The sequence below is a fragment of the Rhinolophus ferrumequinum genome, chromosome 24 (assembly GCF_004115265.2).
Source record: "Rhinolophus ferrumequinum isolate MPI-CBG mRhiFer1 chromosome 24, mRhiFer1_v1.p, whole genome shotgun sequence".
NCBI lineage: Eukaryota > Metazoa > Chordata > Mammalia > Chiroptera > Rhinolophidae > Rhinolophus > Rhinolophus ferrumequinum.
Genome location: NC_046307.1, coordinates 1,494,036 through 1,519,541, shown reverse-complemented (window position 1 = coordinate 1,519,541; position 25,506 = coordinate 1,494,036). Strand labels below are relative to the sequence as shown.

The 25,506-nt window shown below is 44.1% G+C and overlaps 1 protein-coding gene across 4 annotated transcripts in view; it reads left to right on the top strand.

Moving 5' to 3' along the window:
• The window catches only part of OBSCN (obscurin, cytoskeletal calmodulin and titin-interacting RhoGEF), a 156,055-nt gene that overhangs the window by 52,353 nt on the left and 78,196 nt on the right, over window positions 1-25,506 (top strand). For all 4 annotated transcript variants that reach the window (XM_033095762.1, XM_033095760.1, XM_033095759.1 and 1 more), the window contains exons 13-18: window positions 14,716-14,991; window positions 15,645-15,920; window positions 19,320-19,595; window positions 20,249-20,524; window positions 23,924-24,199; window positions 24,853-25,128. In XM_033095762.1, coding sequence (XP_032951653.1) covers window positions 14,716-14,991; window positions 15,645-15,920; window positions 19,320-19,595; window positions 20,249-20,524; window positions 23,924-24,199; window positions 24,853-25,128 — 1,656 coding nt within the window. The remainder of the gene's footprint in view (window positions 1-14,715; window positions 14,992-15,644; window positions 15,921-19,319; window positions 19,596-20,248; window positions 20,525-23,923; window positions 24,200-24,852; window positions 25,129-25,506) is intronic.

Genomic DNA, 25,506 nt, shown 5'->3' with positions numbered 1-25,506 from the left:
TCCAACTGCAGCCCTTTTTTCTCTCTCGCACTGTAGTGTTATGTTTTCTCTGCACTATTCCAGCTTCTGACACAATGGTGGGATTCCCTGGAAGGCGGGCTTCTCCTCTGTTAACAGTTTGGCTGGGTCATATGGTGCCACCTCTGTGGGGGGATGTGGAGAGCTTCTGAGGTTCCAAAGCTCTTCTGCTCTACATTCAGAGTCCATGTGCTTCAGCAGCTCTGTTTACTCCTCCAGGGATCTGCCCAGATAGGTGGGGACAGGGGCGGGGTGGGTTGTGAGAGGTGGCCAGAGCAATGGCGGTGACCACCACCACAGCCAGTCCTGGTTCCACAGCTCCCTCCCCTTTGCCGGAACTAGTTGGGCTGTGAATCAGTGTCTGTGGACCACAGTTCTCAGAACTGCAAATATTCTTTTCTTTTGATCTGATACAGCTACTGTTCTGCTACTAGCACCTGGCAGGTGGGGGTGGGGCGAGCTCTGGGAGGGTAGGGAGGGGGCGGCTAGTCTCAGTGCCTAAGGCTTCTCTTCTCTGCGGCAGTGAGGGCTTAAACCACCGTTTTCAGCCTTCTTCCCTCAGTCTTTGCTCCGAGGTCTCTGCTGTGAGTGTTGGGTTCAGCCGTGTTATATGCTGTCCTCTCAGCCTTGTGGGCCATAAAAGGAGCCCTAGTAGTCCGAGTTCTTCCCTCTCCCGCAGCTGTGGTAGTTCCGGGATGCAGCATTCTTGGAACACTGAGCTAGGTCTGCGTCCTGCGCCCACGCAGGCCATCTCCACACTTCTCCCTTCCCTCCTCCCCTGCTTGCGCAATTTGTCCACCTTTAGGTGAATTCAGTAGTGAGACTCTTCGTCTTGCCTGTCTGCGGTGCAGGGAGTCCTTTGTGGAGTTATAGTTGTTCAATTTGTTGTAAATTCCAGGGAAGATTTCCAGAGGCTCACCTCACGCCGCCATTTTGATGACGTCTCCCCACGACTGTTTTTATAACTGACAATTTGCACATCTTAATCCCTTCCTCTTTCTCACCCATCCCTCCAACCCCCCTCCCACATGGCAACCACCACTCTGTTCTCTGTATCTATGAGTTTATTTCTGATTTGTTTGTTCATTTATTTTGTTCTTTAGATTCCACATATAAATGAAATCATGATATTTGTCTTTCTCTGTCTGACTAATTTTACTTAGCATAATATACCCTAGATCCATCCATATTGTTGCAAATGGCAAGAGTTCACTTTTTTTTTTATGGCTGAGGAATATTCCATTGTATAAATGTACCACATCTTCTTTATCCATTTGTCTGTTAATGGACACTTAGATTGCTTCCATATCTTGGCTATTATAAATAATGCTGAAATGAACATAAGACTGCATATATCTTTTCAGATTAGTGTTTTGAATTTCTTTGGATAAGTACCCAGAAGTTGAATTGCTGGATTATGATAGTTGTATTTTTAATTTTTTGAGGAACCTTCATACTGTTTTCTATAGTAGCTGCACCAATTTGCAATCCCATGAACAGTGCACAAGGGTTCCCTTTTCTCCACATCCTCACCAACAGTTGTTTGTTGATTTATTGATGTTGGCCATTCTGACACTTGGGAGGTGATATCTCATTGTGGTTTTAATTTCCATTTCCCTGACGATTAGTGATATCGAGCATCTTTTCACATGTCTATTTGCCATCTTTATGTCCTCTTTGGAGAAAAGGTTCTCTGCCTATTTTTTAACCAGATTGTTTGTTTCTTTGGTATTGAGTTGTATGGATTCCTTATATGTTTTGGATATTAACCCCTTATTGGATATGTCACTTGTGAATATCTTCTCCCATTCAGTAGGTTGCCTTTTCATTTTATTGATGGTTTCCTTTGCTGTGCAAAAACTTTTTGGTTACTGTAATCCCATTTGCTTATTTTTCCTTTTGTTTCCCTTGCTTGAGAAGACTAATCTAAAAAAAAATATATTATTAAGATCAATGCCAGAGAGTATATTGCCTATATTCTTATTCTAGGAGTTTCATGGTTTTAGGTCTCACATTTAAGTCTTTAGTCCATTTTGAGTGTGTTCTTGTATATGGTGTAAGAAAGTGGTCTAGTTTCATTGTTTTCGCTAGTATATGTATAGTTTTCCTAATACCATTTATTGGAGAGACTGTCTTTACTCCATTGTGTATTCTTGCATGCTGTGTCTTAGTTATTGACCATTTAGGTATGAATTTATCTCTGGGCTGTCTATTCTGTTCCATTGACCTATGTGTCTGTTTTTATGCCAGTACCATGCTATTTTGCTTACTGAAGTGTTGTAGTATAGTTTGATATCAGGTACCGTGATACCTCAAACTTTGTTCGTCTTTTTCAAGATTGCTATGAATATTCAGGGTCTTTTATGGTTCCATATAAATTTTAAGATTATTTGTTCTAGTTCTATGCTAAATGCCATTGGTATTTTGATAGGGATTGTATTGAATCTGTAGATTGCTTTGGGTCGTATGCACATTTTAATAATGTTAATTAGTTTAATCCATGAGCATAGTATATTCTTTTATTTATTTGTGTCTTACTCAATTTCTTTCTTTAATGTTTTGTTATTTTCTGAGTTCAGGTCTTTTACCTCCTTGGTTGAATTTATTCCTAGGTATTTTATTCTTTTTTATGTGACTATAAATGGTATTATTCTTTTTAATTTCTCTTTCTGATTGTTCATTATTAGTATATACAAAAGCAACAGATTTCTGTATATTAATTTTGTATTTTGCAACTGTACTGAATTTATCTATTAGATCCAATTAGTTTTTACTGGAATCTTTAGGGTTTTCTATATATGTAGTATCATGTCATCTGTAAATAGTAACAATTCTACTTCTTTCTTTTCCAGTTGGATACCTTTTATTTCATTTTTTTGTCTGATTGCCGTGGACAGGACTTCCAATACTATGTTCAATAAAAGTGATGAAAGTGGCATCTTGTATGTTTTTCTGATTTTAGAGAAAAAGCTTTCAGTTTTTCCCCATTGAGTATTACGTTAGCTATTGGTTTGTCATATATTGCCTTTATGATGGTGAGATATGTTCCTTTTATACCCACTTAGTGGAGTTTTTTTAAAATCATAAATGGATGCTGAATTTTGTCAAATTTCTTTTAAATTTTTATTGGGGAATATTGGGGAACAGTGTGTTTTTCCAGGACCCATCAGTTGTCCTTCAATCTAGTTGGGGAGGACACAGCTCACTGACCCATGTGGGAATCGAAAGGGCAACCCTGTTGTTAAGAGCTTGTGCTCTAACCAACTGAGCCATCTGGCCGCCCCTGTCAAATTCTTTTTTTGCATCTATTGATACAATCATATGATTTTTATCCTTCATTTTGTTTATGTTCTGTATCACATTAATTGATTTCCAGATAGTGAACCCTTGGAATGAATCCCACTTGATCATGTTATGTGATCATTTTAATGTATTGCCAAATTTGGTTTGCTAATACTTTGATGAGGATTTTTGCATCTATGTTCATCAGGGATATTGGCCTATCATATTCTTTGTAGTGTCTTTGTCTGATTTTGGTATCAGGCTTTATGATGCTGGCTTTATCAAATGAGTTTGGAAACCTTCCCTCAGCATCAATTTTGAGAATAGTTTGGGATGGGTAGGTATTAATTCTTTAAATGTTTAAAAGAATTCACCTGTGAAGCCATCTGGTTCTGGAGTTTTGTTTGTTGGGAGTTTTTTGATTATTGATTCAATTTTGTTACTAGTAATCAGTGTTCAAATTTTCTGTTTCTTCCTGATCAAATCTTGGAAGGTTGTGTGTTTCTAGGAACTTGTCTTTATCATCTAGATTTTCAATTTGTTGGCATATAATCATTCATAGTATTGTCTTATAATCCCTTGTATCTCTGTGGTGTCATTTGTCACTTATCTGTCTTTTCTGATTTTATTTATTTGGGCTTTCTCTCTTTTAATTATTATTTGTTTCAGGTGTACAAAACAATGTAATAGTTAGACATTTACACCCCTCACAAAGTGATAACCCCCTCCCCCAATCTACTACCCCTCTGATGTCGCCTACAGCTATTACATTTCCACTGTCTCTATTCCTTATGCTGTACTCCACTTCCTATGATTATATATATGTATATATAATGTGCATATATATATGTGTGCGTGTGTATATATATATATATATATATACACACACACATTAAATTATAGTTGACATTCATTATTATTCAGCTTCAGGTTCAGGTGTACAGTGCAGTGATCAGGCATCCACACCATCTATGAAGTGGCCTCCCTAAGAAGACAAGTGTCCATCAGATACCCTACAAAATCTTTACAAAATTGTGGATTATATTCTCCAAACTGTCTTTTGTATCCCCGTGGCAATCTTTTGGTTACCAGTTGTGCTTTCTAATCCCCTCACCTTCTCCTTCATCCTCACCCACCCTCCCATCTAGCAACCCTCAGTTTTTCCTCTATATCTGTGAGACTGTTTCTGATTAGTTTGTTCATTTATTCTATTCTTTAGATTCCACATATAAGTGAGATCATATGGTATTTGTCTTTCTCTGTCTGACTTATTTCACTTAGCATAATGTTCTCTAGGTTTATCCACATCGTTGCAAATGGTAATATTTCATTCTTCTTTATGGCCGAGTAATACTCCATTGTATAAATGTACCAGAGTTTCTTGATTCAGTCGTCTACCGATGGGCTTTTTGGTTGTTTCCATGTCTTGGTTATTGTGAATAGTGCTGCAACAAACATCGGGGTGCATAAATTTTATCGAATTAGTGTTTTGGTTTCTTTGGATAGATATCTTGGAGTGGAATTGCTGGATCATAAGGTAATTCCATTTCCTGTTTTTTGAGATACCTTCATACTGATTTCCATAGTGGCTGCACCAATCTGCAATCCACCAGCAGTGCATGAGGGATCCTTTTTCTCCACATCCTAGCCAGCACTTGTTTGTTGATTTATTGATTATAGCCAGTTTGACTGGGGTGAGGTGGTATGTCATTGTGGTTTTTAGTTGCATTTCTCTTATGATTAGTGAGGTTGAGCATTTTTCATACGTCTGTTTGCCATGTTTGTCCTCTGTAGAAAAATGTCTCTTCATGTCCTCTGCCCATTTTGTAATTAGGTTGTTTGTTTTTTTGGAGTTGAGTTGAATGAGTTATTTATAAATTTTGGATATTAACCCCTTATCAGATATATCATTGACAAATATCTTCTCCCATTCAGTATGATGTCTTTTTGTTTTATTGATGGTTTCTTTTGCTGTGAAAAAACTTTTTAGTTTGATGTAATCCCATATGTTTATTTTTTCTCTTACTTCCCTGCCCAAGGGGATATAGCAGTAAAAATATTACCAAAGGTAATGTCTGCAAACTTTCTTTTTTTTTTCCCAAGTCAAGTTGTTGTCCTTTCAATCCTAGTTTGTGGGGGGTGCCATTCAGCTTCAACCTTTCAGTCTTAGTTGTGGAGGGCACAGCTCAGCTCCAGGTCCAGTTGCCGTTGCTAGTTGCAGGGGGCACAGCCTACCATCCCTTGTGGGAGTCGAACTGGCAACCATGTGGTTGAGAGGATGTGCTCCAACCAACTGAGCCATCCGGGAGATCAGCGGCAGCTCAGCTCAAGGTGCCGTTTTCAATCTTAGTTGCAGGGGGCGGAGCCCACTATCCCCTGCGGGACTCGAGGAATTGAACTGGCAACCTGTTGTTGAGAGCCCACTGGCCCATGTGGGAATCGAATCGGCAGCCTTCGGAGTTAGGAGCATGGAGCTCTAACCACCTGAGCCACCAGGCCGGCCCAATATCGTGCTTTTTTGATTACTATAGCCTTGTAGTATGATTTGATGTCAGGTAACATGATACCTCCTGCTTTGTTTTTTATTTCTTAGTGTTGCCGTGGCTATTTGGGGTCTTATGATTCCATATAAATGTTAGGATTATTTGTTCTAGTTCTGTGAAAAATGTCATTGGTATTTTGATAGGGATTACATTTAACCTGCATATTGCTTTGGGTAGTATGCACATTTTGACTATATTAGTTCTTTCTATTCATGAGCATCGTATATGTTTCCATTTATTTGTATCTTCTTTAATTTCTTTCCTCAGTGTTTATAATTTCCTGAATACAGGTCTTTTACTTCCTTGGTTAAATTTATTCCTAAGTATTTTATTTTATTTTTTTGATGCAATTATAAATGGGATTCTTTTCTTAATTTCTCTTTCTGATAGTTCATTATTGGTGTATAAAAATGAAACTGATTTCTGAGTATTAATTGTGTATTCTGCTACTTTACTAAATTCTTTTATCAGTTCTAATAGTTTTTCTGTGGAGTCTTTTGGGTTCTCCATATATAGTATTATGTCATCTGCAAATAATGACAATTTTACTTTCAGCATTGGAAAAATTTGGATGCATCTTATTTCTTTTTCTTGTGTGATTACTGCGGCTAGAACTTCCTCTACTATGTTGAATAACATAGTGGTGAAATTTGGCATTCTTGCCTTGTTCCTGATCTTAAGGGGATTGCTTTAGCTTTCCCCATTGAGTATGATAGTTGTGGGTTTATCAATATATGGCTTTTATTGTGCTGAACTATGTTCCCTCTATTCCCACTTTTCTGAAAGCTTTATCATAAATGGATGCTGGATTTTGTCAAATGCTTTTCCTGCATCTGTTGATATGACCATATGATTTTTATTTTTCTTATTGTTTATGTGGTGTATCATATTAATTGATTTGTGGATATTGAACCAACCTCGCATACCAGGAATGAATCCCACTTGATCATGGTGTATGATCATTTTAATGTATTCCTGAATTCTGTTTGCTAATATTTTGTTGAGGATTTTTGCATCTATGTTCATTAGGGATATTGTCCTGTAGTTGTTTTTTTTGTTTTGTTTTGTTTTTTTGTAATGTCTTTGTCTGATTTGGGGATCACGGTGATAGTGGCCTCTTAAAAAGTGTTTGGGAGCCTTTCTTCCTTCTGGATTTTTTGGAATAGTTTGAGGAGAATAGGTGATAATTCTTTTTTGAATGTTTTGGAAAATATATCTGTAAAGCCATCTGGTCTAGGGCTTTTGTTTGTTTCGAGCTTGTTGATTACTGATTCAATTTCCCTGGTAGTAATCAGTCTATTCAGATTTTCTGTTTCTTCTTGAGTTAGCCTTTGAAGGTTGTATGCTTCTAGAAAATTATCCTTTTCTTCCAGATTGTCTCATTTGTTCGCGTATAGTTGCTCATAGTATTTTCTTAATTTTTTTTTGTATTTCTGTGGTGTCTATTGTCACTTCTCCTCTTTCTTTTCTGATTTTATTAATTTGGGTCCTCTCTCTCCTTTTTTTGATGAGTCTGGCTAAAGGTATGTTGATTTTGTTTATCTTCTCAAAAAAAACAGCTCTTGGTTACATTGATCTTTTGTATTGTTTTTTTTTTTTGTTTGTTTGTTTTTTTTTGGTCTCTGTTTCATTTATTTCCACTCTGATCTTTATTATCTCCTTTGTTGTACTCCCTTTGGGCTTATTTTGCTGCTCTTTTTCCAGATCCCTTAAGTGTAAGGATAAACTGTTGATTTGAGATTTTTCTTGTTTCTTTAGATAGTCCTGCACTGCTGTGAATTTCCCTTTTAGGACTGCTTTTGCTACATCCCATAGATTTTGGGTTGTTGTGTTTTCATTTTCATTTGTCTCGAGATATCTTTTAATTTCTTCCTTGATCTTATTGTTCACCCGTCCATTATTTAGTAACATATTATTCAGCCTCCATGTATTTGTGTGTCTTCCAGTTTTTTTCTTGTTCTAATTTCATAGCACTGTGGTTAGAGAAGACAATTGATATGGTTTCAATTTTCTTAAATTTATGGAGATGTTGTTTTGTGGCATAACATGTGATTTATCTTGGAAAATGTTCCATGTGTGCTTGAGAAGAATGTGTATTCTGCAGCTTTGGAGTGAAATGCTCTAAAAATATCGATTAAATCCAACTGGTCCAATGAGTCATTTAAGGCCATTGTTTCCATATTGATTTTCCATCTGGAGGACCTGTTCCTTGTTGACGGTGGTTGAAGTCCCCTACTATGATAGTGTTACTGTTGATCTCTGTCTTTATGTCGGTCAATATCTGTTTTATATATTTAGGTGCTCCTATGTTGGGTGCATAGATGTTTACTAGGGTTATGTCCTCTTGTTGGATCGATCCTTTATTATTATGTAGTGCCCATCTTTGTCTTTTAATATATTTTTCATTTTAAAGTCTATTTTGTCAAATATAAGTATTGCTATTCCAGATTTTTTTCTCATTTTCATTTGCATGAAATATCTTTTCCAGACCTTCACTTTCAGCCTGTGTGTGTCTTTTGGTCTGAGGTGAGTCTCTTGTATACAGCATATACAAGGTTCTTGCTTTCTTATCCACTAAGCCACCCTATGTCTTTTGACTGGAGCATTTAATCCATTTACATTTAAAGTGATTCATGATAGGTACATAGTTATTGCCATTTTGTTATTTGTATTTCTGGTCTTCATTAGTTAGATTGCTTTCATCTTTCTTCTGCTTACAGAAGCCCTTTTAATATTTCCTGCATTGCTGGCTTGGTGGTAATGAATTCCTTTAGCTTATTCTTTTCTGGGAAGCTCTTTATCTCTCCTTCAATTTTAAATGATAGCCTTGCTGGATAAAGCAATCTATGTTGTAGGCCTTTGTTTTTCATCACTTTGAATACCTCCTGCCATTCCCCTCTGGCCTGCAAACTTTCTGTAGAAAAGTCATTTGATAGTCTGATAAGAGTTCCCTTGTATGTAACCCGCTGTCTTTCTCTTGCTGCTTTTAGGTTTCTCTCTTTGTCTTTACCTTTTGCCATTTTAACTATAATGTGTCTTGGTGTGGGCCTGTTTGGGTTCATCTTGGTTGGAATTCTCTGCACTTCCTGGGCTTGTATGTCTATTTCCTTCACCAGGTTAGGGAAGTTTTCGGTCATTGTTACTTCAAATATGTTCTGGATCCCGTGCTCCCTCTCTTCACCTTCTGGTATTCCTATGATGTGCATGTTGTTGAGGTTGATGTTATCCCAGAGGTCTCTTAAACCATTTTCGTTGTTTTTTATTCTTTGTTCTTTTTGTTGTTCTGCTTGGGTGATCTCTGCTAACTTGCCTTCTAAATCGCTGATTCGATCCTCTGCCTCATCTAACCTGCTGGTAATTCCTTCAAGTGTGTTCTTTATTTCAGTAATTGTATTCTTTAGTTCTAACTGGTTGTTCGTTATGATTTCTTTATCTTTCTTTACGTCGTCACTAAGCTCCTTAAACATTTTTATCAGTGTTCTAAACTCTGTCACTGATAGGTTTATTACCTCTATTTCATTTAGTTCCAATTCTGGAGTTTTCTTCTGTTCTTTCATTTGGGACATGTTTCTTTGTCTCCCGATTCTGGCTGACTCTCTGTGTTTGCTTCGATGTATTAGGTAGATCCCCTAGGGTTTTCAGTCTTTGCTGGGTGGTCTTATGTAGTATGTGTCCTTTATATTTAAATTGCACTACTTCGTTCTTCTCCTCTGCGTGTGCTCCAGAGGTGACCCTTGTGTTGTGTGTATTCTGTTAAAGTTGAGCTTTAAATTGCTTTTGGTTTGTCAGTAGGTTGGATTGACTCCCAGGCTGACTAGCTGTGAGCATTGGCTCTGCCCACAGTGGATGAGCTGCTGTGTGTGGGTTGACCCCTCAGATGAGGCTTGGCCCGTATGGACTCTTGTGTCTGTAGAGAATTGGGTGTGTCACTTGTAGGTCAAACCCGGTAACACTCTAGTTTGGTCTGGAGTTGGCCTCTGGGTGTGTTGAATCTTGTGCCTCTTGGGCTGGGCCCTGGTGTAGGGCGATTTCAGAACAAAACAAATCAACAAGCACAGCAACAACAACAACAAAGAAAAAAACCCAATACACTCATATGCAAAAAACAACCAATAACCAACACTCAACACAGGCAAAAAAAAAAATTAATACAGAAAAATGGAAAGAGGGAGGAAAAGTAGGGCAAGGAAAAGAAAAAAGAAAAAAAAGAGAGAAAGGGGAAAAAAAATATATATGCTAAAAATGATAATAATACTAAAAAACAAATGAAAAAAAAAAGAAAGCAGCACCAGTCTTGGCTTAAGCCCACCAAGATATCTCCAGGTTGTCCTCTGCTGTACAAAGACTTCTCTTTGTGAAGGCAGAGCCAGACACCTGGTGCCCAGAGTGACCCTGGCAATGCACTTCTAGATGAGTGGAGCTATGAGGTGTGGTTGGTAGTTTTTACAAGGTCAGTGCAGTTTCTGCTCTCGCCTGCACATACGTGTGCTGAGAGCACCATAGCCAGCCACTGGGAGGTGGGCTTATTCCCAGCGCCCAGGTGTCCTGAGGTTTAGGGCACTTCTTTGGTCTGGTAGGGGGGTGTAGAGGGCGTGAGGTTTCTGAGCTGCTTGAAAGCCCCAGAGCTGCCTCTGCCACCCGCTGCTGACCCCTGTGGGGGTCTCCACAGCTGTAATTGCCCTACTGCAAGCAGCCCAGAAAAGGTGGGGGCTGGGGAGGGAGGAGTCTTCTGTCTCCATGCCCGGACTCTTCCCTAGGTCACAGCTGCAAAGTGGCTTTTTCAGGTCCTGAGTGCGATAGCTCCTCTGTAATCTGACACTACTCCTCAGTTCAGGGACCAGCTTGAGACTCTGGAAGGCCAGGGGTAGGATTGCTGTAGGAGAGTGAGGGAGGGGCCAAGGTATGGTGTTTGCTTTTTGTCTGACCTAGGGGCCAGCTGGCGATCTCAGCTGAGGCTACTGCCTCAAATTCTGGATAGCTGACCTCTCCCCAAGAGAGATCAGCTATGGGACGCAGGGAGGGAGCCCACAACTGACTGCTGCAATCTCTGGTCTGCGTCCTGGGACTCCGTGTCACCACACCACTCCCTTTTCTCTTCCCCTGCTCACCCAGTTGGCCCACCTTTAAGTGATCCTTATGCGAGTCTCTTAGCTCTTCTGTGTGATGAGCAGAGAGTTTTTTGGTGGGTTATAGATGTTCAATTTGTGGTTAAGTTCCAGAGGAGAACTCAAGAGGCCCACCTCACTGCTGCCCTTCCTATAACGTCACTTCTCTCTTTTTGATGTGTCTGCCTAAAGGTTTTGTCATGCGGGAGACCCTGCTCGCTGCGCCAAGTGTCGTGCAGGGCGGCCTGCGGGGTCTCTGGTCCCGCTCCCCACATAAGAACACAGGATATGGCTAGGCCAAACCGGAACACCCACGGAGCCATAGGTAGGGAAGTCATACCACTGTACTGTCACTGGCAGCTGGGTTGGAGACACAGGAACCAGGAGCCACACAATTCTCAACCCTCACTGTGCCGCTTGCTAGCTCAGCCACCATCTTCCTGCTAGCCCCCATTTTCTGCTAGCCTAGCCACGGCGGTTATATTAGTGGCCATCGGCTCACTGGTTACAGCTGACGGCCAACTAGCCACAGCTGATGGCCATTTGATCACAGTCGATGGCCATTTACTACCTGAGCCAGCGCCTTTCTATGTGAGGCCGAGAGCCTGGAAACTGCTTTTTGGGGCTCTGTCCTCACAGGTTTATTTATTTTTATTTTGTATATCTTTCCAAAGAACCAGCTCTAAGTGTCAGTGATAGTTTCTATTGCTTTTCAGTCTCCATTTAATTTATTTCTGCTGTGCCTTTGCTCTTTCGGATGTCCTGGTAACTCCCAGATGCCCTCTTTAAGCACCACATGGGAGTTATTGCTGGGGAAAAACATTTGAATTTCTTTGAACGAATATAAGGGCAAATTTCAGCCACATAATCATACTAGGAACTATTTTGACTAAGCTTTGTATTATCAGTGGTTTAGGTGTCTTGGGACTCTTTCTTATCTTTGAATATGGATGTAGAAGTAATCCGTGCACCAAATGTAACAAAATCTAGATCCAAGTGTTTTTTGCAATATCTGTGCCAAGCAAATAAATATCAGAGGATTTGTAGACATGTATCAGAGATATGCACATGTGAGGTCTGGAATTCTCTTTTTGAAGCAAATCTTGTTTTCTTTTTGTCTTCAGTAAAACCATTGTGTGTCAGAATTCCCCTTGGAGATTGATTTATAAATTTAGACATGGAAGGGAATAAGGAGCTTAAGTCATTTTGTTAAAGTACGTTTATTAAAGTGTTATAGTGCATTTTATTAAAGATTTGCCCCCGTTGTAGCAGCCACTGACAGATACAGCTACATTTATCTCATAGAATCACCTAGTCATTAGTGTGTGTCGATGCCTTTCTTGCTGGTTCATGAGACATCTGAGGACTAAATTTATTTTTCTTTCCTTAAGTGTGTCTTAACATTAGAGAAGGTTGGGTACAGTACCACGTTGACTCCTAAGTGCCAGCACATAACAGTTTGGTTGTATATCAGTATATAATGATTTGTTGGTGTTTATAAATACCAAAAAACTATGCATCTTTATAAAATGTTTTTAAAAAGAATATGACATATTATTTTAAGGCAATAATTTTGAAAGGTTTTGACAAATTGACCAAATGTTAGAAAACTGTATGAAAAAGTGACATAAGAAAAAACAGAAAACTCAAGTTGTCCTATAACTTTTAAATAAATGAAACCAGTAATAAAAAACATCTTTTCATAGAGAAAGATCTAAGCCAAGTGGCTCAACTGATAAATTATACCAAATATTCTAGAAAGCAATCATTCCATGTTCATAGAGATTCCTCTAGAGAACAAAACAGGGAAATACACTCTCTGAATTGATTTGTGTAGGTAGCGTTTAATAGAAAAACCTGACAAGGAAAATAGAATTAAAATTACAGGCCAATCTCTTATGGACAGCAAAACCAATATCTTCAACAAAATATTGGCAAAGTCATCTGAGCAATGTGTCAAGATGAAGATACACTAAGACAAAAGTCATTTTGTAGGAATGCAATGTTGGTTTAATATTCAAAATAATAGAAAAATCAATATAATGAATGGCATTAACTGATTGAAAGAGAAAAAATGATATGATTTTCTTCTCAATGGTGCAGAAAACACAAGCTAACATCATGCTTAAAGTGAAATTTGAAAAGTTTTACCTATTGAGGTAGGGAACAAGCATAGGCGGCCCTCTGTCACCAATTCTCTCCAACATTACATAGCACCGAATGGGGTAAAATGCAATAAAATGCATAAAAGTTGGAAAGACAAAGTGGAATTCACAGACGACAGGAGTATCAGTTCCAAAATTCCAAAGATAAATTATTAGACTTAGCAAGAGTGTTCAGAAAGATCACTCCTTACAAATGTCAACGTACAGAAAACACTTCTATATTTCTATACTAGCAACAGTTGGAAAATGAAATGTTAAAAGGTTTCCAATATCATCAGCAGTATCGTGTTCCTAATTCCAAATCTAATAAAACATGCTTAGTGGCTCTGTGGGTAGAAATTATTGAACGCTTTTGAGAGATGATTAAGAAGGTCTAAACAAATGGAAAGACATCCACAGAAGAATCTAAGCTATTTATTAACAATTCAAATCAAAACAGATGTTCCTTGGGAGGGGGTGTTGAAAATTGGCAGGCAGATTACGTGTGACCATTTGCTTTATCAATATCAAGAATGATTATACAACTATAGTAATGTAGACAGCTGCATCTCAGTGAAGGGATGCTTAGTAGATCAAAGGATCAAAGGAACAGAATACAGAGCTCAGAAACACATCTGTCCATGAGTGGACTCCTGCCCATTTAAAAAAAAAAACAAACAAACCTGGAACCTGTGTAAAGATTGGGAAAAAATGGTTCCTTCATAAAAGTTTTTTGCCATTTAACCACATGGAAAAATCAGTTGGTAACTTACACTGCACACAAACCCAATTCCAGGTGGGTTAGAGACCTCAGGTAATGAGGTAACAACATAAAACACTTAGATGACGACACTGATTGCTTAAAGACTTCAGGGGAGGAGCGGATTTCTGACAGAAGGTAAACGCACTAACCACCATGGAACAAGAGTGACATAAATAACCACATTAAAAGGAAAAACTTTCATTCACCATAAGACAGTGAAAAGACAAGTCACACAGATGTGGAAGAGAAAGACACTAGCATGTAAATGGAGCTCCTACAAATGAATGTGCAAAAGACAGATGCTGCTATTGAAAATTGAACAGAAGACTGAACAGTGACACCACAGAGGAGTAAACTAATGAACAAAAAATTGGAGAAGTTGCTCCAGGTTGTGGGTCATCAGGACCATGCAATCAACCACTACAGGAGGTACAGCTCACTCCCCAAGGGTGCCAGCAGGTGACACGGAGAGCAGGCAACAGGGGAGCCTCAGGAACTCTGCTGCTCTGCAGTGAGAACGCTCCATGCACAATCACAGGGAGAGACTGCGTCACCAGGGAGGTGCCCTGTGTCCTGTGCGTGCCTCATGGCCCCGCAGTCCCTCTCCTACAGGGTGTGTGCTCAGGAGAAGCCTTTCACAGAGTCCTCACCTGGACCAGCCCACGGGCAGTGGTGGGTGTGCCGATGGATGGTGCAGCTTGTAGCTGAGAAGGCGGTGGGGCTTCTCCAGTCCACACAGCTGGTGCAGAGCCTGGAGAAGTTTCCAGTCCTCCCACCTCCCTGTGTAGTCCTTCTCTCCCCAGTACTGTCCTCCTGAATTAGAGGATGTCTCTGACCCTGTGCGCCCTGCCTGTCCCCAGAGCCCACGGTGGTGTTTGCCAAGGAGCAGCAGGCACGCGGTGAGGTTCACGCCGAGGCGGGGGCCAGCGCCACGCTGAGCTGTGAGGTGGCCCAGGCCCAGACGGAGGTGACGTGGTACAAGGATGGCAAGAAGCTGAGTGGGAGCTCAAAAGTGCGCGTGGAGGCCAAGGGCTGCACCCGGCGTCTGGTGCTGCAGCAGGCGGGGAAGGCGGACAGCGGGGAGTACAGCTGCGAGGCCGGGGGCCAGAAGGTCTCCTTCCGCCTGGACGTCACAGGTCAGTTATCTGGGGAGGGGAGTGAATTAGCCTTGATCGGGGTGACGTTGTGACTGGCTCATAGCCTGACACATGGTGGTCTTTCAATTAGTCCCGGTGGGGCTGAGCTGAGCTGGGCGTGTGTCCTGCTGTGGTGGGCAGTGGACAGGGACAGTGGATGACCACAGGTGGGTGTGGCTCTGATTGGCCCACCTGGCACTCTGCCCTCTTGCATCCCCTGTGGCCCAGGCAAAGATATAGGTCTGGCTCTGGTGCCCATGGCTGGGTGGCTGGGAATTTCCCCACTGCTCCCATCCAGCTCTTGATGCCCTGTGCCTGGGCATGGTGGGAGGGCGGTGGGGAGCAGTGCAGGCTGGGGACGCTGTGGCCCAGGGCAGGGAGAGCTGGCTCTGATGGCGTGGGCTGTGCCAGCTCCAGTACCAGGCATCAGGCAGGTGTGGAAGTGGTCAAAGTTTGAGGACCAGCACCCCTCAGCCCTCCGCTCGTCAGGTCCAGAGCGTGCCGATCCCGTGTGCTCACGGGATGCAACCATTGTGTGCTATTGCGTGGAGTTCATTGCCCAGCGGCCCTGCCTCGTCTGTCCTGGTCCCCTGGTCTGCAACATGAGCTGGATCCGCTGAGGCCTCTGAATGCATGTCCCTCGCTGTCCCCAGAGCCCACGGTGGTGTTTGCCAAGGAGCAGCAGGCACGAGGTGAGGTGCAGGCCGAGGCGGGGGCCAGCGCCACGCTGAGCTGTGAGGTGGCCCAGGCCCAGACGGAGGTGACGTGGTACAAGGATGGCAAGAAGCTGAGTGGGAGCTCGAAAGTGCGCGTGGAGGCCAAGGGCTGCACCCGGCGTCTGGTGCTGCAGCAGGCGGGGAAGGCGGACAGCGGGGAGTATAGCTGCGAGGCCGGGGGCCAGAAGGTCTCCTTCCGCCTGGACGTCACAGGTCAGTTATTTTGCAGGGGATGTTGTGACTGCCTTATGGCTGTGACAGTCCTGGTGGCCTTTGCATTAGACTCCATGTCTTTACCTCCCCCATCCTCTCACCTTCCACTTCTGTGCCCGTGGCTAATTCCTGGGGAGGCTGGAAGTGTGTGTACAGAGAGAAGAGGTGCGCCTTCTGCACCCCGAGTGCTGTGGCCATGTAGTGATGCTCCTGGTATGACTGGGTGTCAGGAATTTTGCTCTGTCTGGCCCTTGCCTCTCAAGTGGTCCAGTTGTCTCTCATCTCAGGATACGTGAATGTCCTTTTGGGCATTCTAGAACCCAGGAGCCCTAACTAGCACTGCTGAGGATTCTCTGAAGTCAGAGATATTTTCTTTCTTTGTACCGGATAAGGCGAAGTTTTAGCTACACAATCACACTTGACATTGGGTCAGAACTGAAGTTTGGATCAGCAAAGCTTTAGTCATTTTGGAATACTCTTCCTTCCTGGGACATGGATGCAGAAGTTATCAGTGCACCGACATGTCACACAATCGAGCTCCCTGTTCCGCTGCAGTGTCTGTACAAAATAACCCAAGAGCAGAGGGTTGGCGGGTATGCACCTGTGTTAGTCACCTGTGAGGTGTGGAACATTTTTTTAAAAGCAAACCTTGGTTTCCATTTGTCTCCTGTTAGAACATTCTGTGTTGGAATCCTCTTACAGTCTGTTGTATAGATTTAGTTGTGGAGGGGAATGAAGAGCTTATGCCACACCAGCACACTTTGTGAGAGATGAATTCCTACAGTTGCAACTGCTAACTGGCAGAGTGGTATTTATTTCATAGCATTTCCTACGGATTCATGTGTCTGTCCCTCCTGGGGTGGGTCACAGAGACGTCTGTGAACTAACTTTATTTTCCTTTTGCTAAGAGAGGTTAACCTCAGATGGAGGTGGGCTTTGATCTCACATTGACCCTCAAGTGGCACCATGTAATGATTTGGATTGTATGGATATATGATGATTTGTGGATGTGGATAGATCCCAAGAAACCCACTATGAATAATTTTGACACGTTATTTCAATAGAATATGATATTTTATGCACATAAATTTGAAAAGTTTTGACTAATTGTTCAGTTCTTAGAAAACTATACCATGTTCACAAGAAGAAATAAACAACTTGAATAATCTTACAACCTTTTAAGTAAATGGAACCATAATAAAAAAAATGGAACCAAAATAGAAAACTTAGTGGTTCTACTGATATACTCTACCAAGTATTCTGGAAACAAATCAGTCTATGTTCACAGAGGTTTTTTTAGAGAATAGAAAAGGGATATATACTCTTTCACTCCGTTTAATGTTGCTAGCGTAGTGTTAAACCAAAATCTGACAAGGAAAGTATAAAGAATTGAAATTATAAGCCAATCTCTTATGGATGTCAACGCCAAAATCCCATACAAAGCACTGACAGTGAACAGAGTGATATGTGAAGAGCATGATCCACTAAGGTCTCAATCCAGGAATGCAAAGTTGGTTTAACATCACAACATTGGAAAATACAATCTATAACATTAAGAAGTTAAAAGAGAAAAAGCGTGTTTTCACCTAAAAAATACAGAGTAAAAGTGTTTGATAAAAATTTTATACCATATCCAGAAGGAGAGTTTTATAAAACGTAGCACACATTCACGTGAATAAAGTTAGCTAGTAGTAAAAGGATAGTTACTTGATTTGATATGGGACACCACACACAGAAAAGCAAGCATCGCGTTTCAGGGGAAACCTTGCAAGCTGTTCCTTTTATTTGGAACATTTCAAGTGGCTTCACTTACAACTCGTGTCCAACATTGTACAGCTTGTAAGGAGGAATATAATGTAAAATCATAAAATTGAGATAAAGCAAAAGGGGACTTCAAGATGATAAACAATTAATGCAGAAAATAGGGAAGTTAAACATTTAGAGTGAGTAGGAGAGTTGAGGAAGATCGCCACATACAAAATACACAGAAAACACTTGTATGTCTATATACCAGCACCACCGAGTTGGAAAATTGTATTTTAAGAGAATTACAGTAGCGTCAAAAGTATCATGCTTCTAATTCCATGTCTAATAAAATAGTTTAAGGCTTCTGAGGGGGACCTCAAATATCTTAGGGAAATAGTAGAGAAGATCTAAATGAATGGAAGTCACAAATGTGTCCATCCCTAATCAAAATCCAAAGGAAGAGTCTTTTGTGGGTGTACGAAATTGGCAAGTTGATCGTGAGGGCCAAGTGGTGCCACAGCTTCTTGAGGAGCAAAGTGAGAGCATTCTACCTGCCAGATGTCAGCTTATTACAAAGCTAGTCGGGAAATGTGTCTCAATGCACGGATAGGTACACAGACCAAGGAGTGGAACAGTGAACTCCAACGCAGACCTTTTCCAGTTTGTTCCTCATAGTGCTAGCGTGGTATAGAGAAAGGATGGCCTTTTCATAAATGGTGCTAAGACCATGTATCTATCTGTCTACCCATCATCTCTCTATAATAAAATGGATGTCCCCCTCACACAAGCGTCAATTGCAGGAGGGTTAGAGACTCCAATGTGAAGATTAAAAAAAAGCTCGTAGCAGATAATACAGATTATTTATGACCTCAGGGTAATAAAATATTTCTTGAACAGGATATAAGTGCACAAGCCACAAAGGACAAATTGACATACTTGTCTATTTTAAGACTAAGAATTTTATGTCATCAGAAGACACGTAAAAGGTGAAAAGGCCAGCGACAGAGATGGAGAGGGTATTTACAAAATATGGTCAGAACTCTAATATCAATATATAAGGGCTTCTAAAAATGAACAAGGAAAAGACAGACTTTGCTATTGACAATTGGGCAGAAGCCTTGCAATGACACCACAAAAGAGCAGACAGTAATGGTCAAAAAGATGAGAAACCGTCCTCCACGTTGTGGGTCATCAGGACCATGGAAGAGACGGACACGGGAGGTACAGGTCACTCCCCTAGGGTGCCAGCAGGTGACACGGAGAGCAGGCAACAGGGGAGCCTCAGGAACTCTGCTGCTCTGCAGTGAGAACGCTCCATGCACAATCACAGGGAGAGACTGCGTCACCAGGGGAGGTGCCCTGTGTCCTGTGCGTGCCTCATGGCCCCGCAGTCCCTCTCCTACAGGGTGTGTGCTCAGGAGAAGCCTTTCACAGCGTCCTCACCTGGACCAGCCCACGGGCAGTGGTGGGTGTGCCGATGGATGGTGCTGCTTGTAGCTGAGAAGGCGGTGGGGCTTCTCCAGTCCACACAGCTGGTGCAGAGCCTGGAGAAGTTTCCAGTCCTCCCACCTCCCTGTGTAGTCCTTCTCTCCCCAGTACTGTCCTCCTGAATTAGAGGATGTCTCTGACCCTGTGCGCCCTGCCTGTCCCCAGAGCCCACGGTGGTGTTTGCCAAGGAGCAGCAGGCACGCGGTGAGGTTCACGCCGAGGCGGGGGCCAGCGCCACGCTGAGCTGTGAGGTGGCCCAGGCCCAGACGGAGGTGACGTGGTACAAGGATGGCAAGAAGCTGAGTGGGAGCTCAAAAGTGCGCGTGGAGGCCAAGGGCTGCACCCGGCGTCTGGTGCTGCAGCAGGCGGGGAAGGCGGACAGCGGGGAGTACAGCTGCGAGGCCGGGGGCCAGAAGGTCTCCTTCCGCCTGGACGTCACAGGTCAGTTATCTGGGGAGGGGAGTGAATTAGCCTTGATCGGGGTGACGTTGTGACTGGCTCATAGCCTGACACATGGTGGTCTTTCAATTAGTCCCGGTGGGGCTGAGCTGAGCTGGGCGTGTGTCCTGCTGTGGTGGGCAGTGGACAGGGACAGTGGATGACCACAGGTGGGTGTGGCTCTGATTGGCCCACCTGGCACTCTGCCCTCTTGCATCCCCTGTGGCCCAGGCAAAGATATAGGTCTGGCTCTGGTGCCCATGGCTGGGTGGCTGGGAATTTCCCCACTGCTCCCATCCAGCTCTTGATGCCCTGTGCCTGGGCATGGTGGGAGGGCGGTGGGGAGCAGTGCAGGCTGGGGACGCTGTGGCCCAGGGCAGGGAGAGCTGGCTCTGATGGCGTGGGCTGTGCCAGCTCCAGTACCAGGCATCAGGCAGGTGTGGAAGTGGTCAAAGTTTGAGGACCAGCACCCCTCAGCCCTCCGCTCGTCAGGTCCAGAGCGTGCCGATCCCGTGTGCTCACGGGATGCAACCATTGTGTGCTATTGCGTGGAGTTCATTGCCCAGCGGCCCTGCCTCGTCTGTCCTGGTCCCCTGGTCTGCAACATGAGCTGGATCCGCTGAGGCCTCTGAATGCATGTCCCTCGCTGTCCCCAGAGCCCACGGTGGTGTTTGCCAAGGAGCAGCAGGCACGAGGTGAGGTGCAGGCCGAGGCGGGGGCCAGCGCCACGCTGAGCTGTGAGGTGGCCCAGGCCCAGACAGAGGTGACGTGGTACAAGGATGGCAAGAAGCTGAGTGGGAGCTCGAAAGTGCGCGTGGAGGCCAAGGGCTGCACCCGGCGTCTGGTGCTGCAGCAAGCGGGGAAGGCGGACAGCGGGGAGTACAGCTGCGAGGCCGGGGGCCAGAAGGTCTCCTTCCGCCTGGACGTCACAGGTCAGTTATTTTGCAGGGGATGTTGTGACTGCCTTATGGCTGTGACAGTCCTGGTGGCCTTTGCATTAGACTCCATGTCTTTACCTCCCCCATCCTCTCACCTTCCACTTCTGTGCCCGTGGCTAATTCCTGGGGAGGCTGGAAGTGTGTGTACAGAGAGAAGAGGTGCGCCTTCTGCACCCCGAGTGCTGTGGCCATGTAGTGATGCTCCTGGTATGACTGGGTGTCAGGAATTTTGCTCTGTCTGGCCCTTGCCTCTCAAGTGGTCCAGTTGTCTCTCATCTCAGGATACGTGAATGTCCTTTTGGGCATTCTAGAACCCAGGAGCCCTAACTAGCACTGCTGAGGATTCTCTGAAGTCAGAGATATTTTCTTTCTTTGTACCGGATAAGGCGAAGTTTTAGCTACACAATCACACTTGACATTGGGTCAGAACTGAAGTTTGGATCAGCAAAGCTTTAGTCATTTTGGAATACTCTTCCTTCCTGGGACATGGATGCAGAAGTTATCAGTGCACCGACATGTCACACAATCGAGCTCCCTGTTCCGCTGCAGTGTCTGTACAAAATAACCCAAGAGCAGAGGGTTGGCGGGTATGCACCTGTGTTAGTCACCTGTGAGGTGTGGAACATTCTTTTAAAAGCAAACCTTGGTTTCCATTTGTCTCCTGTTAGAACATTCTGTGTTGGAATCCTCTTACAGTCTGTTGTATAGATTTAGTTGTGGAGGGGAATGAAGAGCTTATGCCACACCAGCACACTTTGTGAGAGATGAATTCCTACAGTTGCAACTGCTAACTGGCAGAGTGGTATTTATTTCATAGCATTTCCTACGGATTCATGTGTCTGTCCCTCCTGGGGTGGGTCACAGAGACGTCTGTGAACTAACTTTATTTTCCTTTTGCTAAGAGAGGTTAACCTCAGATGGAGGTGGGCTTTGATCTCACATTGACCCTCAAGTGGCACCATGTAATGATTTGGATTGTATGGATATATGATGATTTGTGGATGTGGATAGATCCCAAGAAACCCACTATGAATAATTTTGACACGTTATTTCAATAGAATATGATATTTTATGCACATAAATTTGAAAAGTTTTGACTAATTGTTCAGTTCTTAGAAAACTATACCATGTTCACAAGAAGAAATAAACAACTTGAATAATCTTACAACCTTTTAAGTAAATGGAACCATAATAAAAAAAATGGAACCAAAATAGAAAACTTAGTGGTTCTACTGATATACTCTACCAAGTATTCTGGAAACAAATCAGTCTATGTTCACAGAGGTTTTTTTAGAGAATAGAAAAGGGATATATACTCTTTCACTCCGTTTAATGTTGCTAGCGTAGTGTTAAACCAAAATCTGACAAGGAAAGTATAAAGAATTGAAATTATAAGCCAATCTCTTATGGATGTCAACGCCAAAATCCCATACAAAGCACTGACAGTGAACAGAGTGATATGTGAAGAGCATGATCCACTAAGGTCTCAATCCAGGAATGCAAAGTTGGTTTAACATCACAACATTGGAAAATACAATCTATAACATTAAGAAGTTAAAAGAGAAAAAGCGTGTTTTCACCTAAAAAATACAGAGTAAAAGTGTTTGATAAAAATTTTATACCATATCCAGAAGGAGAGTTTTATAAAACGTAGCACACATTCACGTGAATAAAGTTAGCTAGTAGTAAAAGGATAGTTACTTGATTTGATATGGGACACCACACACAGAAAAGCAAGCATCGCGTTTCAGGGGAAACCTTGCAAGCTGTTCCTTTTATTTGGAACATTTCAAGTGGCTTCACTTACAACTCGTGTCCAACATTGTACAGCTTGTAAGGAGGAATATAATGTAAAATCATAAAATTGAGATAAAGCAAAAGGGGACTTCAAGATGATAAACAATTAATGCAGAAAATAGGGAAGTTAAACATTTAGAGTGAGTAGGAGAGTTGAGGAAGATCGCCACATACAAAATACACAGAAAACACTTGTATGTCTATATACCAGCACCACCGAGTTGGAAAATTGTATTTTAAGAGAATTACAGTAGCGTCAAAAGTATCATGCTTCTAATTCCATGTCTAATAAAATAGTTTAAGGCTTCTGAGGGGGACCTCAAATATCTTAGGGAAATAGTAGAGAAGATCTAAATGAATGGAAGTCACAAATGTGTCCATCCCTAATCAAAATCCAAAGGAAGAGTCTTTTGTGGGTGTACGAAATTGGCAAGTTGATCGTGAGGGCCAAGTGGTGCCACAGCTTCTTGAGGAGCAAAGTGAGAGCATTCTACCTGCCAGATGTCAGCTTATTACAAAGCTAGTCGGGAAATGTGTCTCAATGCACGGATAGGTACACAGACCAAGGAGTGGAACAGTGAACTCCAACGCAGACCTTTTCCAGTTTGTTCCTCATAGTGCTAGCGTGGTATAGAGAAAGGATGGCCTTTTCATAAATGGTGCTAAGACCATGTATCTATCTGTCTACCCATCATCTCTCTATAATAAAATGGATGTCCCCCTCACACAAGCGTCAATTGCAGGAGGGTTAGAGACTCCAATGTGAAGATTAAAAAAAAGCTCGTAGCAGATAATACAGATTATTTATGACCTCAGGGTAATAAAATATTTCTTGAACAGGATATAAGTGCACAAGCCACAAAGGACAAATTGACATACTTGTCTATTTTAAGACTAAGAATTTTATGTCATCAGAAGACACGTAAAAGGTGAAAAGGCCAGCGACAGAGATGGAGAGGGTATTTACAAAATATGGTCAGAACTCTAATATCAATATATAAGGGCTTCTAAAAATGAACAAGGAAAAGACAGACTTTGCTATTGACAATTGGGCAGAAGCCTTGCAATGACACCACAAAAGAGCAGACAGTAATGGTCAAAAAGATGAGAAACCGTCCTCCACGTTGTGGGTCATCAGGACCATGGAAGAGACGGACACGGGAGGTACAGGTCACTCCCCTAGGGTGCCAGCAGGTGACACGGAGAGCAGGCAACAGGGGAGCCTCAGGAACTCTGCTGCTCTGCAGTGAGAACGCTCCATGCACAATCACAGGGAGAGACTGCGTCACCAGGGGAGGTGCCCTGTGTCCTGTGCGTGCCTCATGGCCCCGCAGTCCCTCTCCTACAGGGTGTGTGCTCAGGAGAAGCCTTTCACAGCGTCCTCACCTGGACCAGCCCACGGGCAGTGGTGGGTGTGCCGATGGATGGTGCTGCTTGTAGCTGAGAAGGCGGTGGGGCTTCTCCAGTCCACACAGCTGGTGCAGAGCCTGGAGAAGTTTCCAGTCCTCCCACCTCCCTGTGTAGTCCTTCTCTCCCCAGTACTGTCCTCCTGAATTAGAGGATGTCTCTGACCCTGTGCGCCCTGCCTGTCCCCAGAGCCCACGGTGGTGTTTGCCAAGGAGCAGCAGGCACGCGGTGAGGTTCACGCCGAGGCGGGGGCCAGCGCCACGCTGAGCTGTGAGGTGGCCCAGGCCCAGACGGAGGTGACGTGGTACAAGGATGGCAAGAAGCTGAGTGGGAGCTCAAAAGTGCGCGTGGAGGCCAAGGGCTGCACCCGGCGTCTGGTGCTGCAGCAGGCGGGGAAGGCGGACAGCGGGGAGTACAGCTGCGAGGCCGGGGGCCAGAAGGTCTCCTTCCGCCTGGACGTCACAGGTCAGTTATCTGGGGAGGGGAGTGAATTAGCCTTGATCGGGGTGACGTTGTGACTGGCTCATAGCCTGACACATGGTGGTCTTTCAATTAGTCCCGGTGGGGCTGAGCTGAGCTGGGCGTGTGTCCTGCTGTGGTGGGCAGTGGACAGGGACAGTGGATGACCACAGGTGGGTGTGGCTCTGATTGGCCCACCTGGCACTCTGCCCTCTTGCATCCCCTGTGGCCCAGGCAAAGATATAGGTCTGGCTCTGGTGCCCATGGCTGGGTGGCTGGGAATTTCCCCACTGCTCCCATCCAGCTCTTGATGCCCTGTGCCTGGGCATGGTGGGAGGGCGGTGGGGAGCAGTGCAGGCTGGGGACGCTGTGGCCCAGGGCAGGGAGAGCTGGCTCTGATGGCGTGGGCTGTGCCAGCTCCAGTACCAGGCATCAGGCAGGTGTGGAAGTGGTCAAAGTTTGAGGACCAGCACCCCTCAGCCCTCCGCTCGTCAGGTCCAGAGCGTGCCGATCCCGTGTGCTCACGGGATGCAACCATTGTGTGCTATTGCGTGGAGTTCATTGCCCAGCGGCCCTGCCTCGTCTGTCCTGGTCCCCTGGTCTGCAACATGAGCTGGATCCGCTGAGGCCTCTGAATGCATGTCCCTCGCTGTCCCCAGAGCCCACGGTGGTGTTTGCCAAGGAGCAGCAGGCACGAGGTGAGGTGCAGGCCGAGGCGGGGGCCAGCGCCACGCTGAGCTGTGAGGTGGCCCAGGCCCAGACAGAGGTGACGTGGTACAAGGATGGCAAGAAGCTGAGTGGGAGCTCGAAAGTGCGCGTGGAGGCCAAGGGCTGCACCCGGCGTCTGGTGCTGCAGCAGGCGGGGAAGGCGGACAGCGGGGAGTACAGCTGCGAGGCCGGGGGCCAGAAGGTCTCCTTCCACCTGGACGTCACAGGTAGGTGCCAGCTGGGGGAAGAGGACAAGTGCCTGACCAATCAATGGATGGGTAAGTCTGTAACTGTCCTATGGGTGTGGTTGCACCTGGGCTGGGTTCTGCTGACATGTCTAGCCCCAGGGCTCTGTCCTCTCCCAAGCTTCTGGGTCAGAGGATGCTGGCTGCAGACCGTAGTCCAGGATGTTCTGAGCATCTCTTGTCCCAGGTTCCTGCTCCTCTTTGCCACATTTCCACCTTCCCCAGCATGAAACCTATCACAGAGACTTCTGTAAGCTGCTGATGCCTGAGGTCTGTGGAAATACCCGTTCTGTGTCAGGGTCCTGGAGTGCACACATTTCCTTTTTTAAGTCCCTCTGGGCAGCTGTGGAGCTCAGCTCT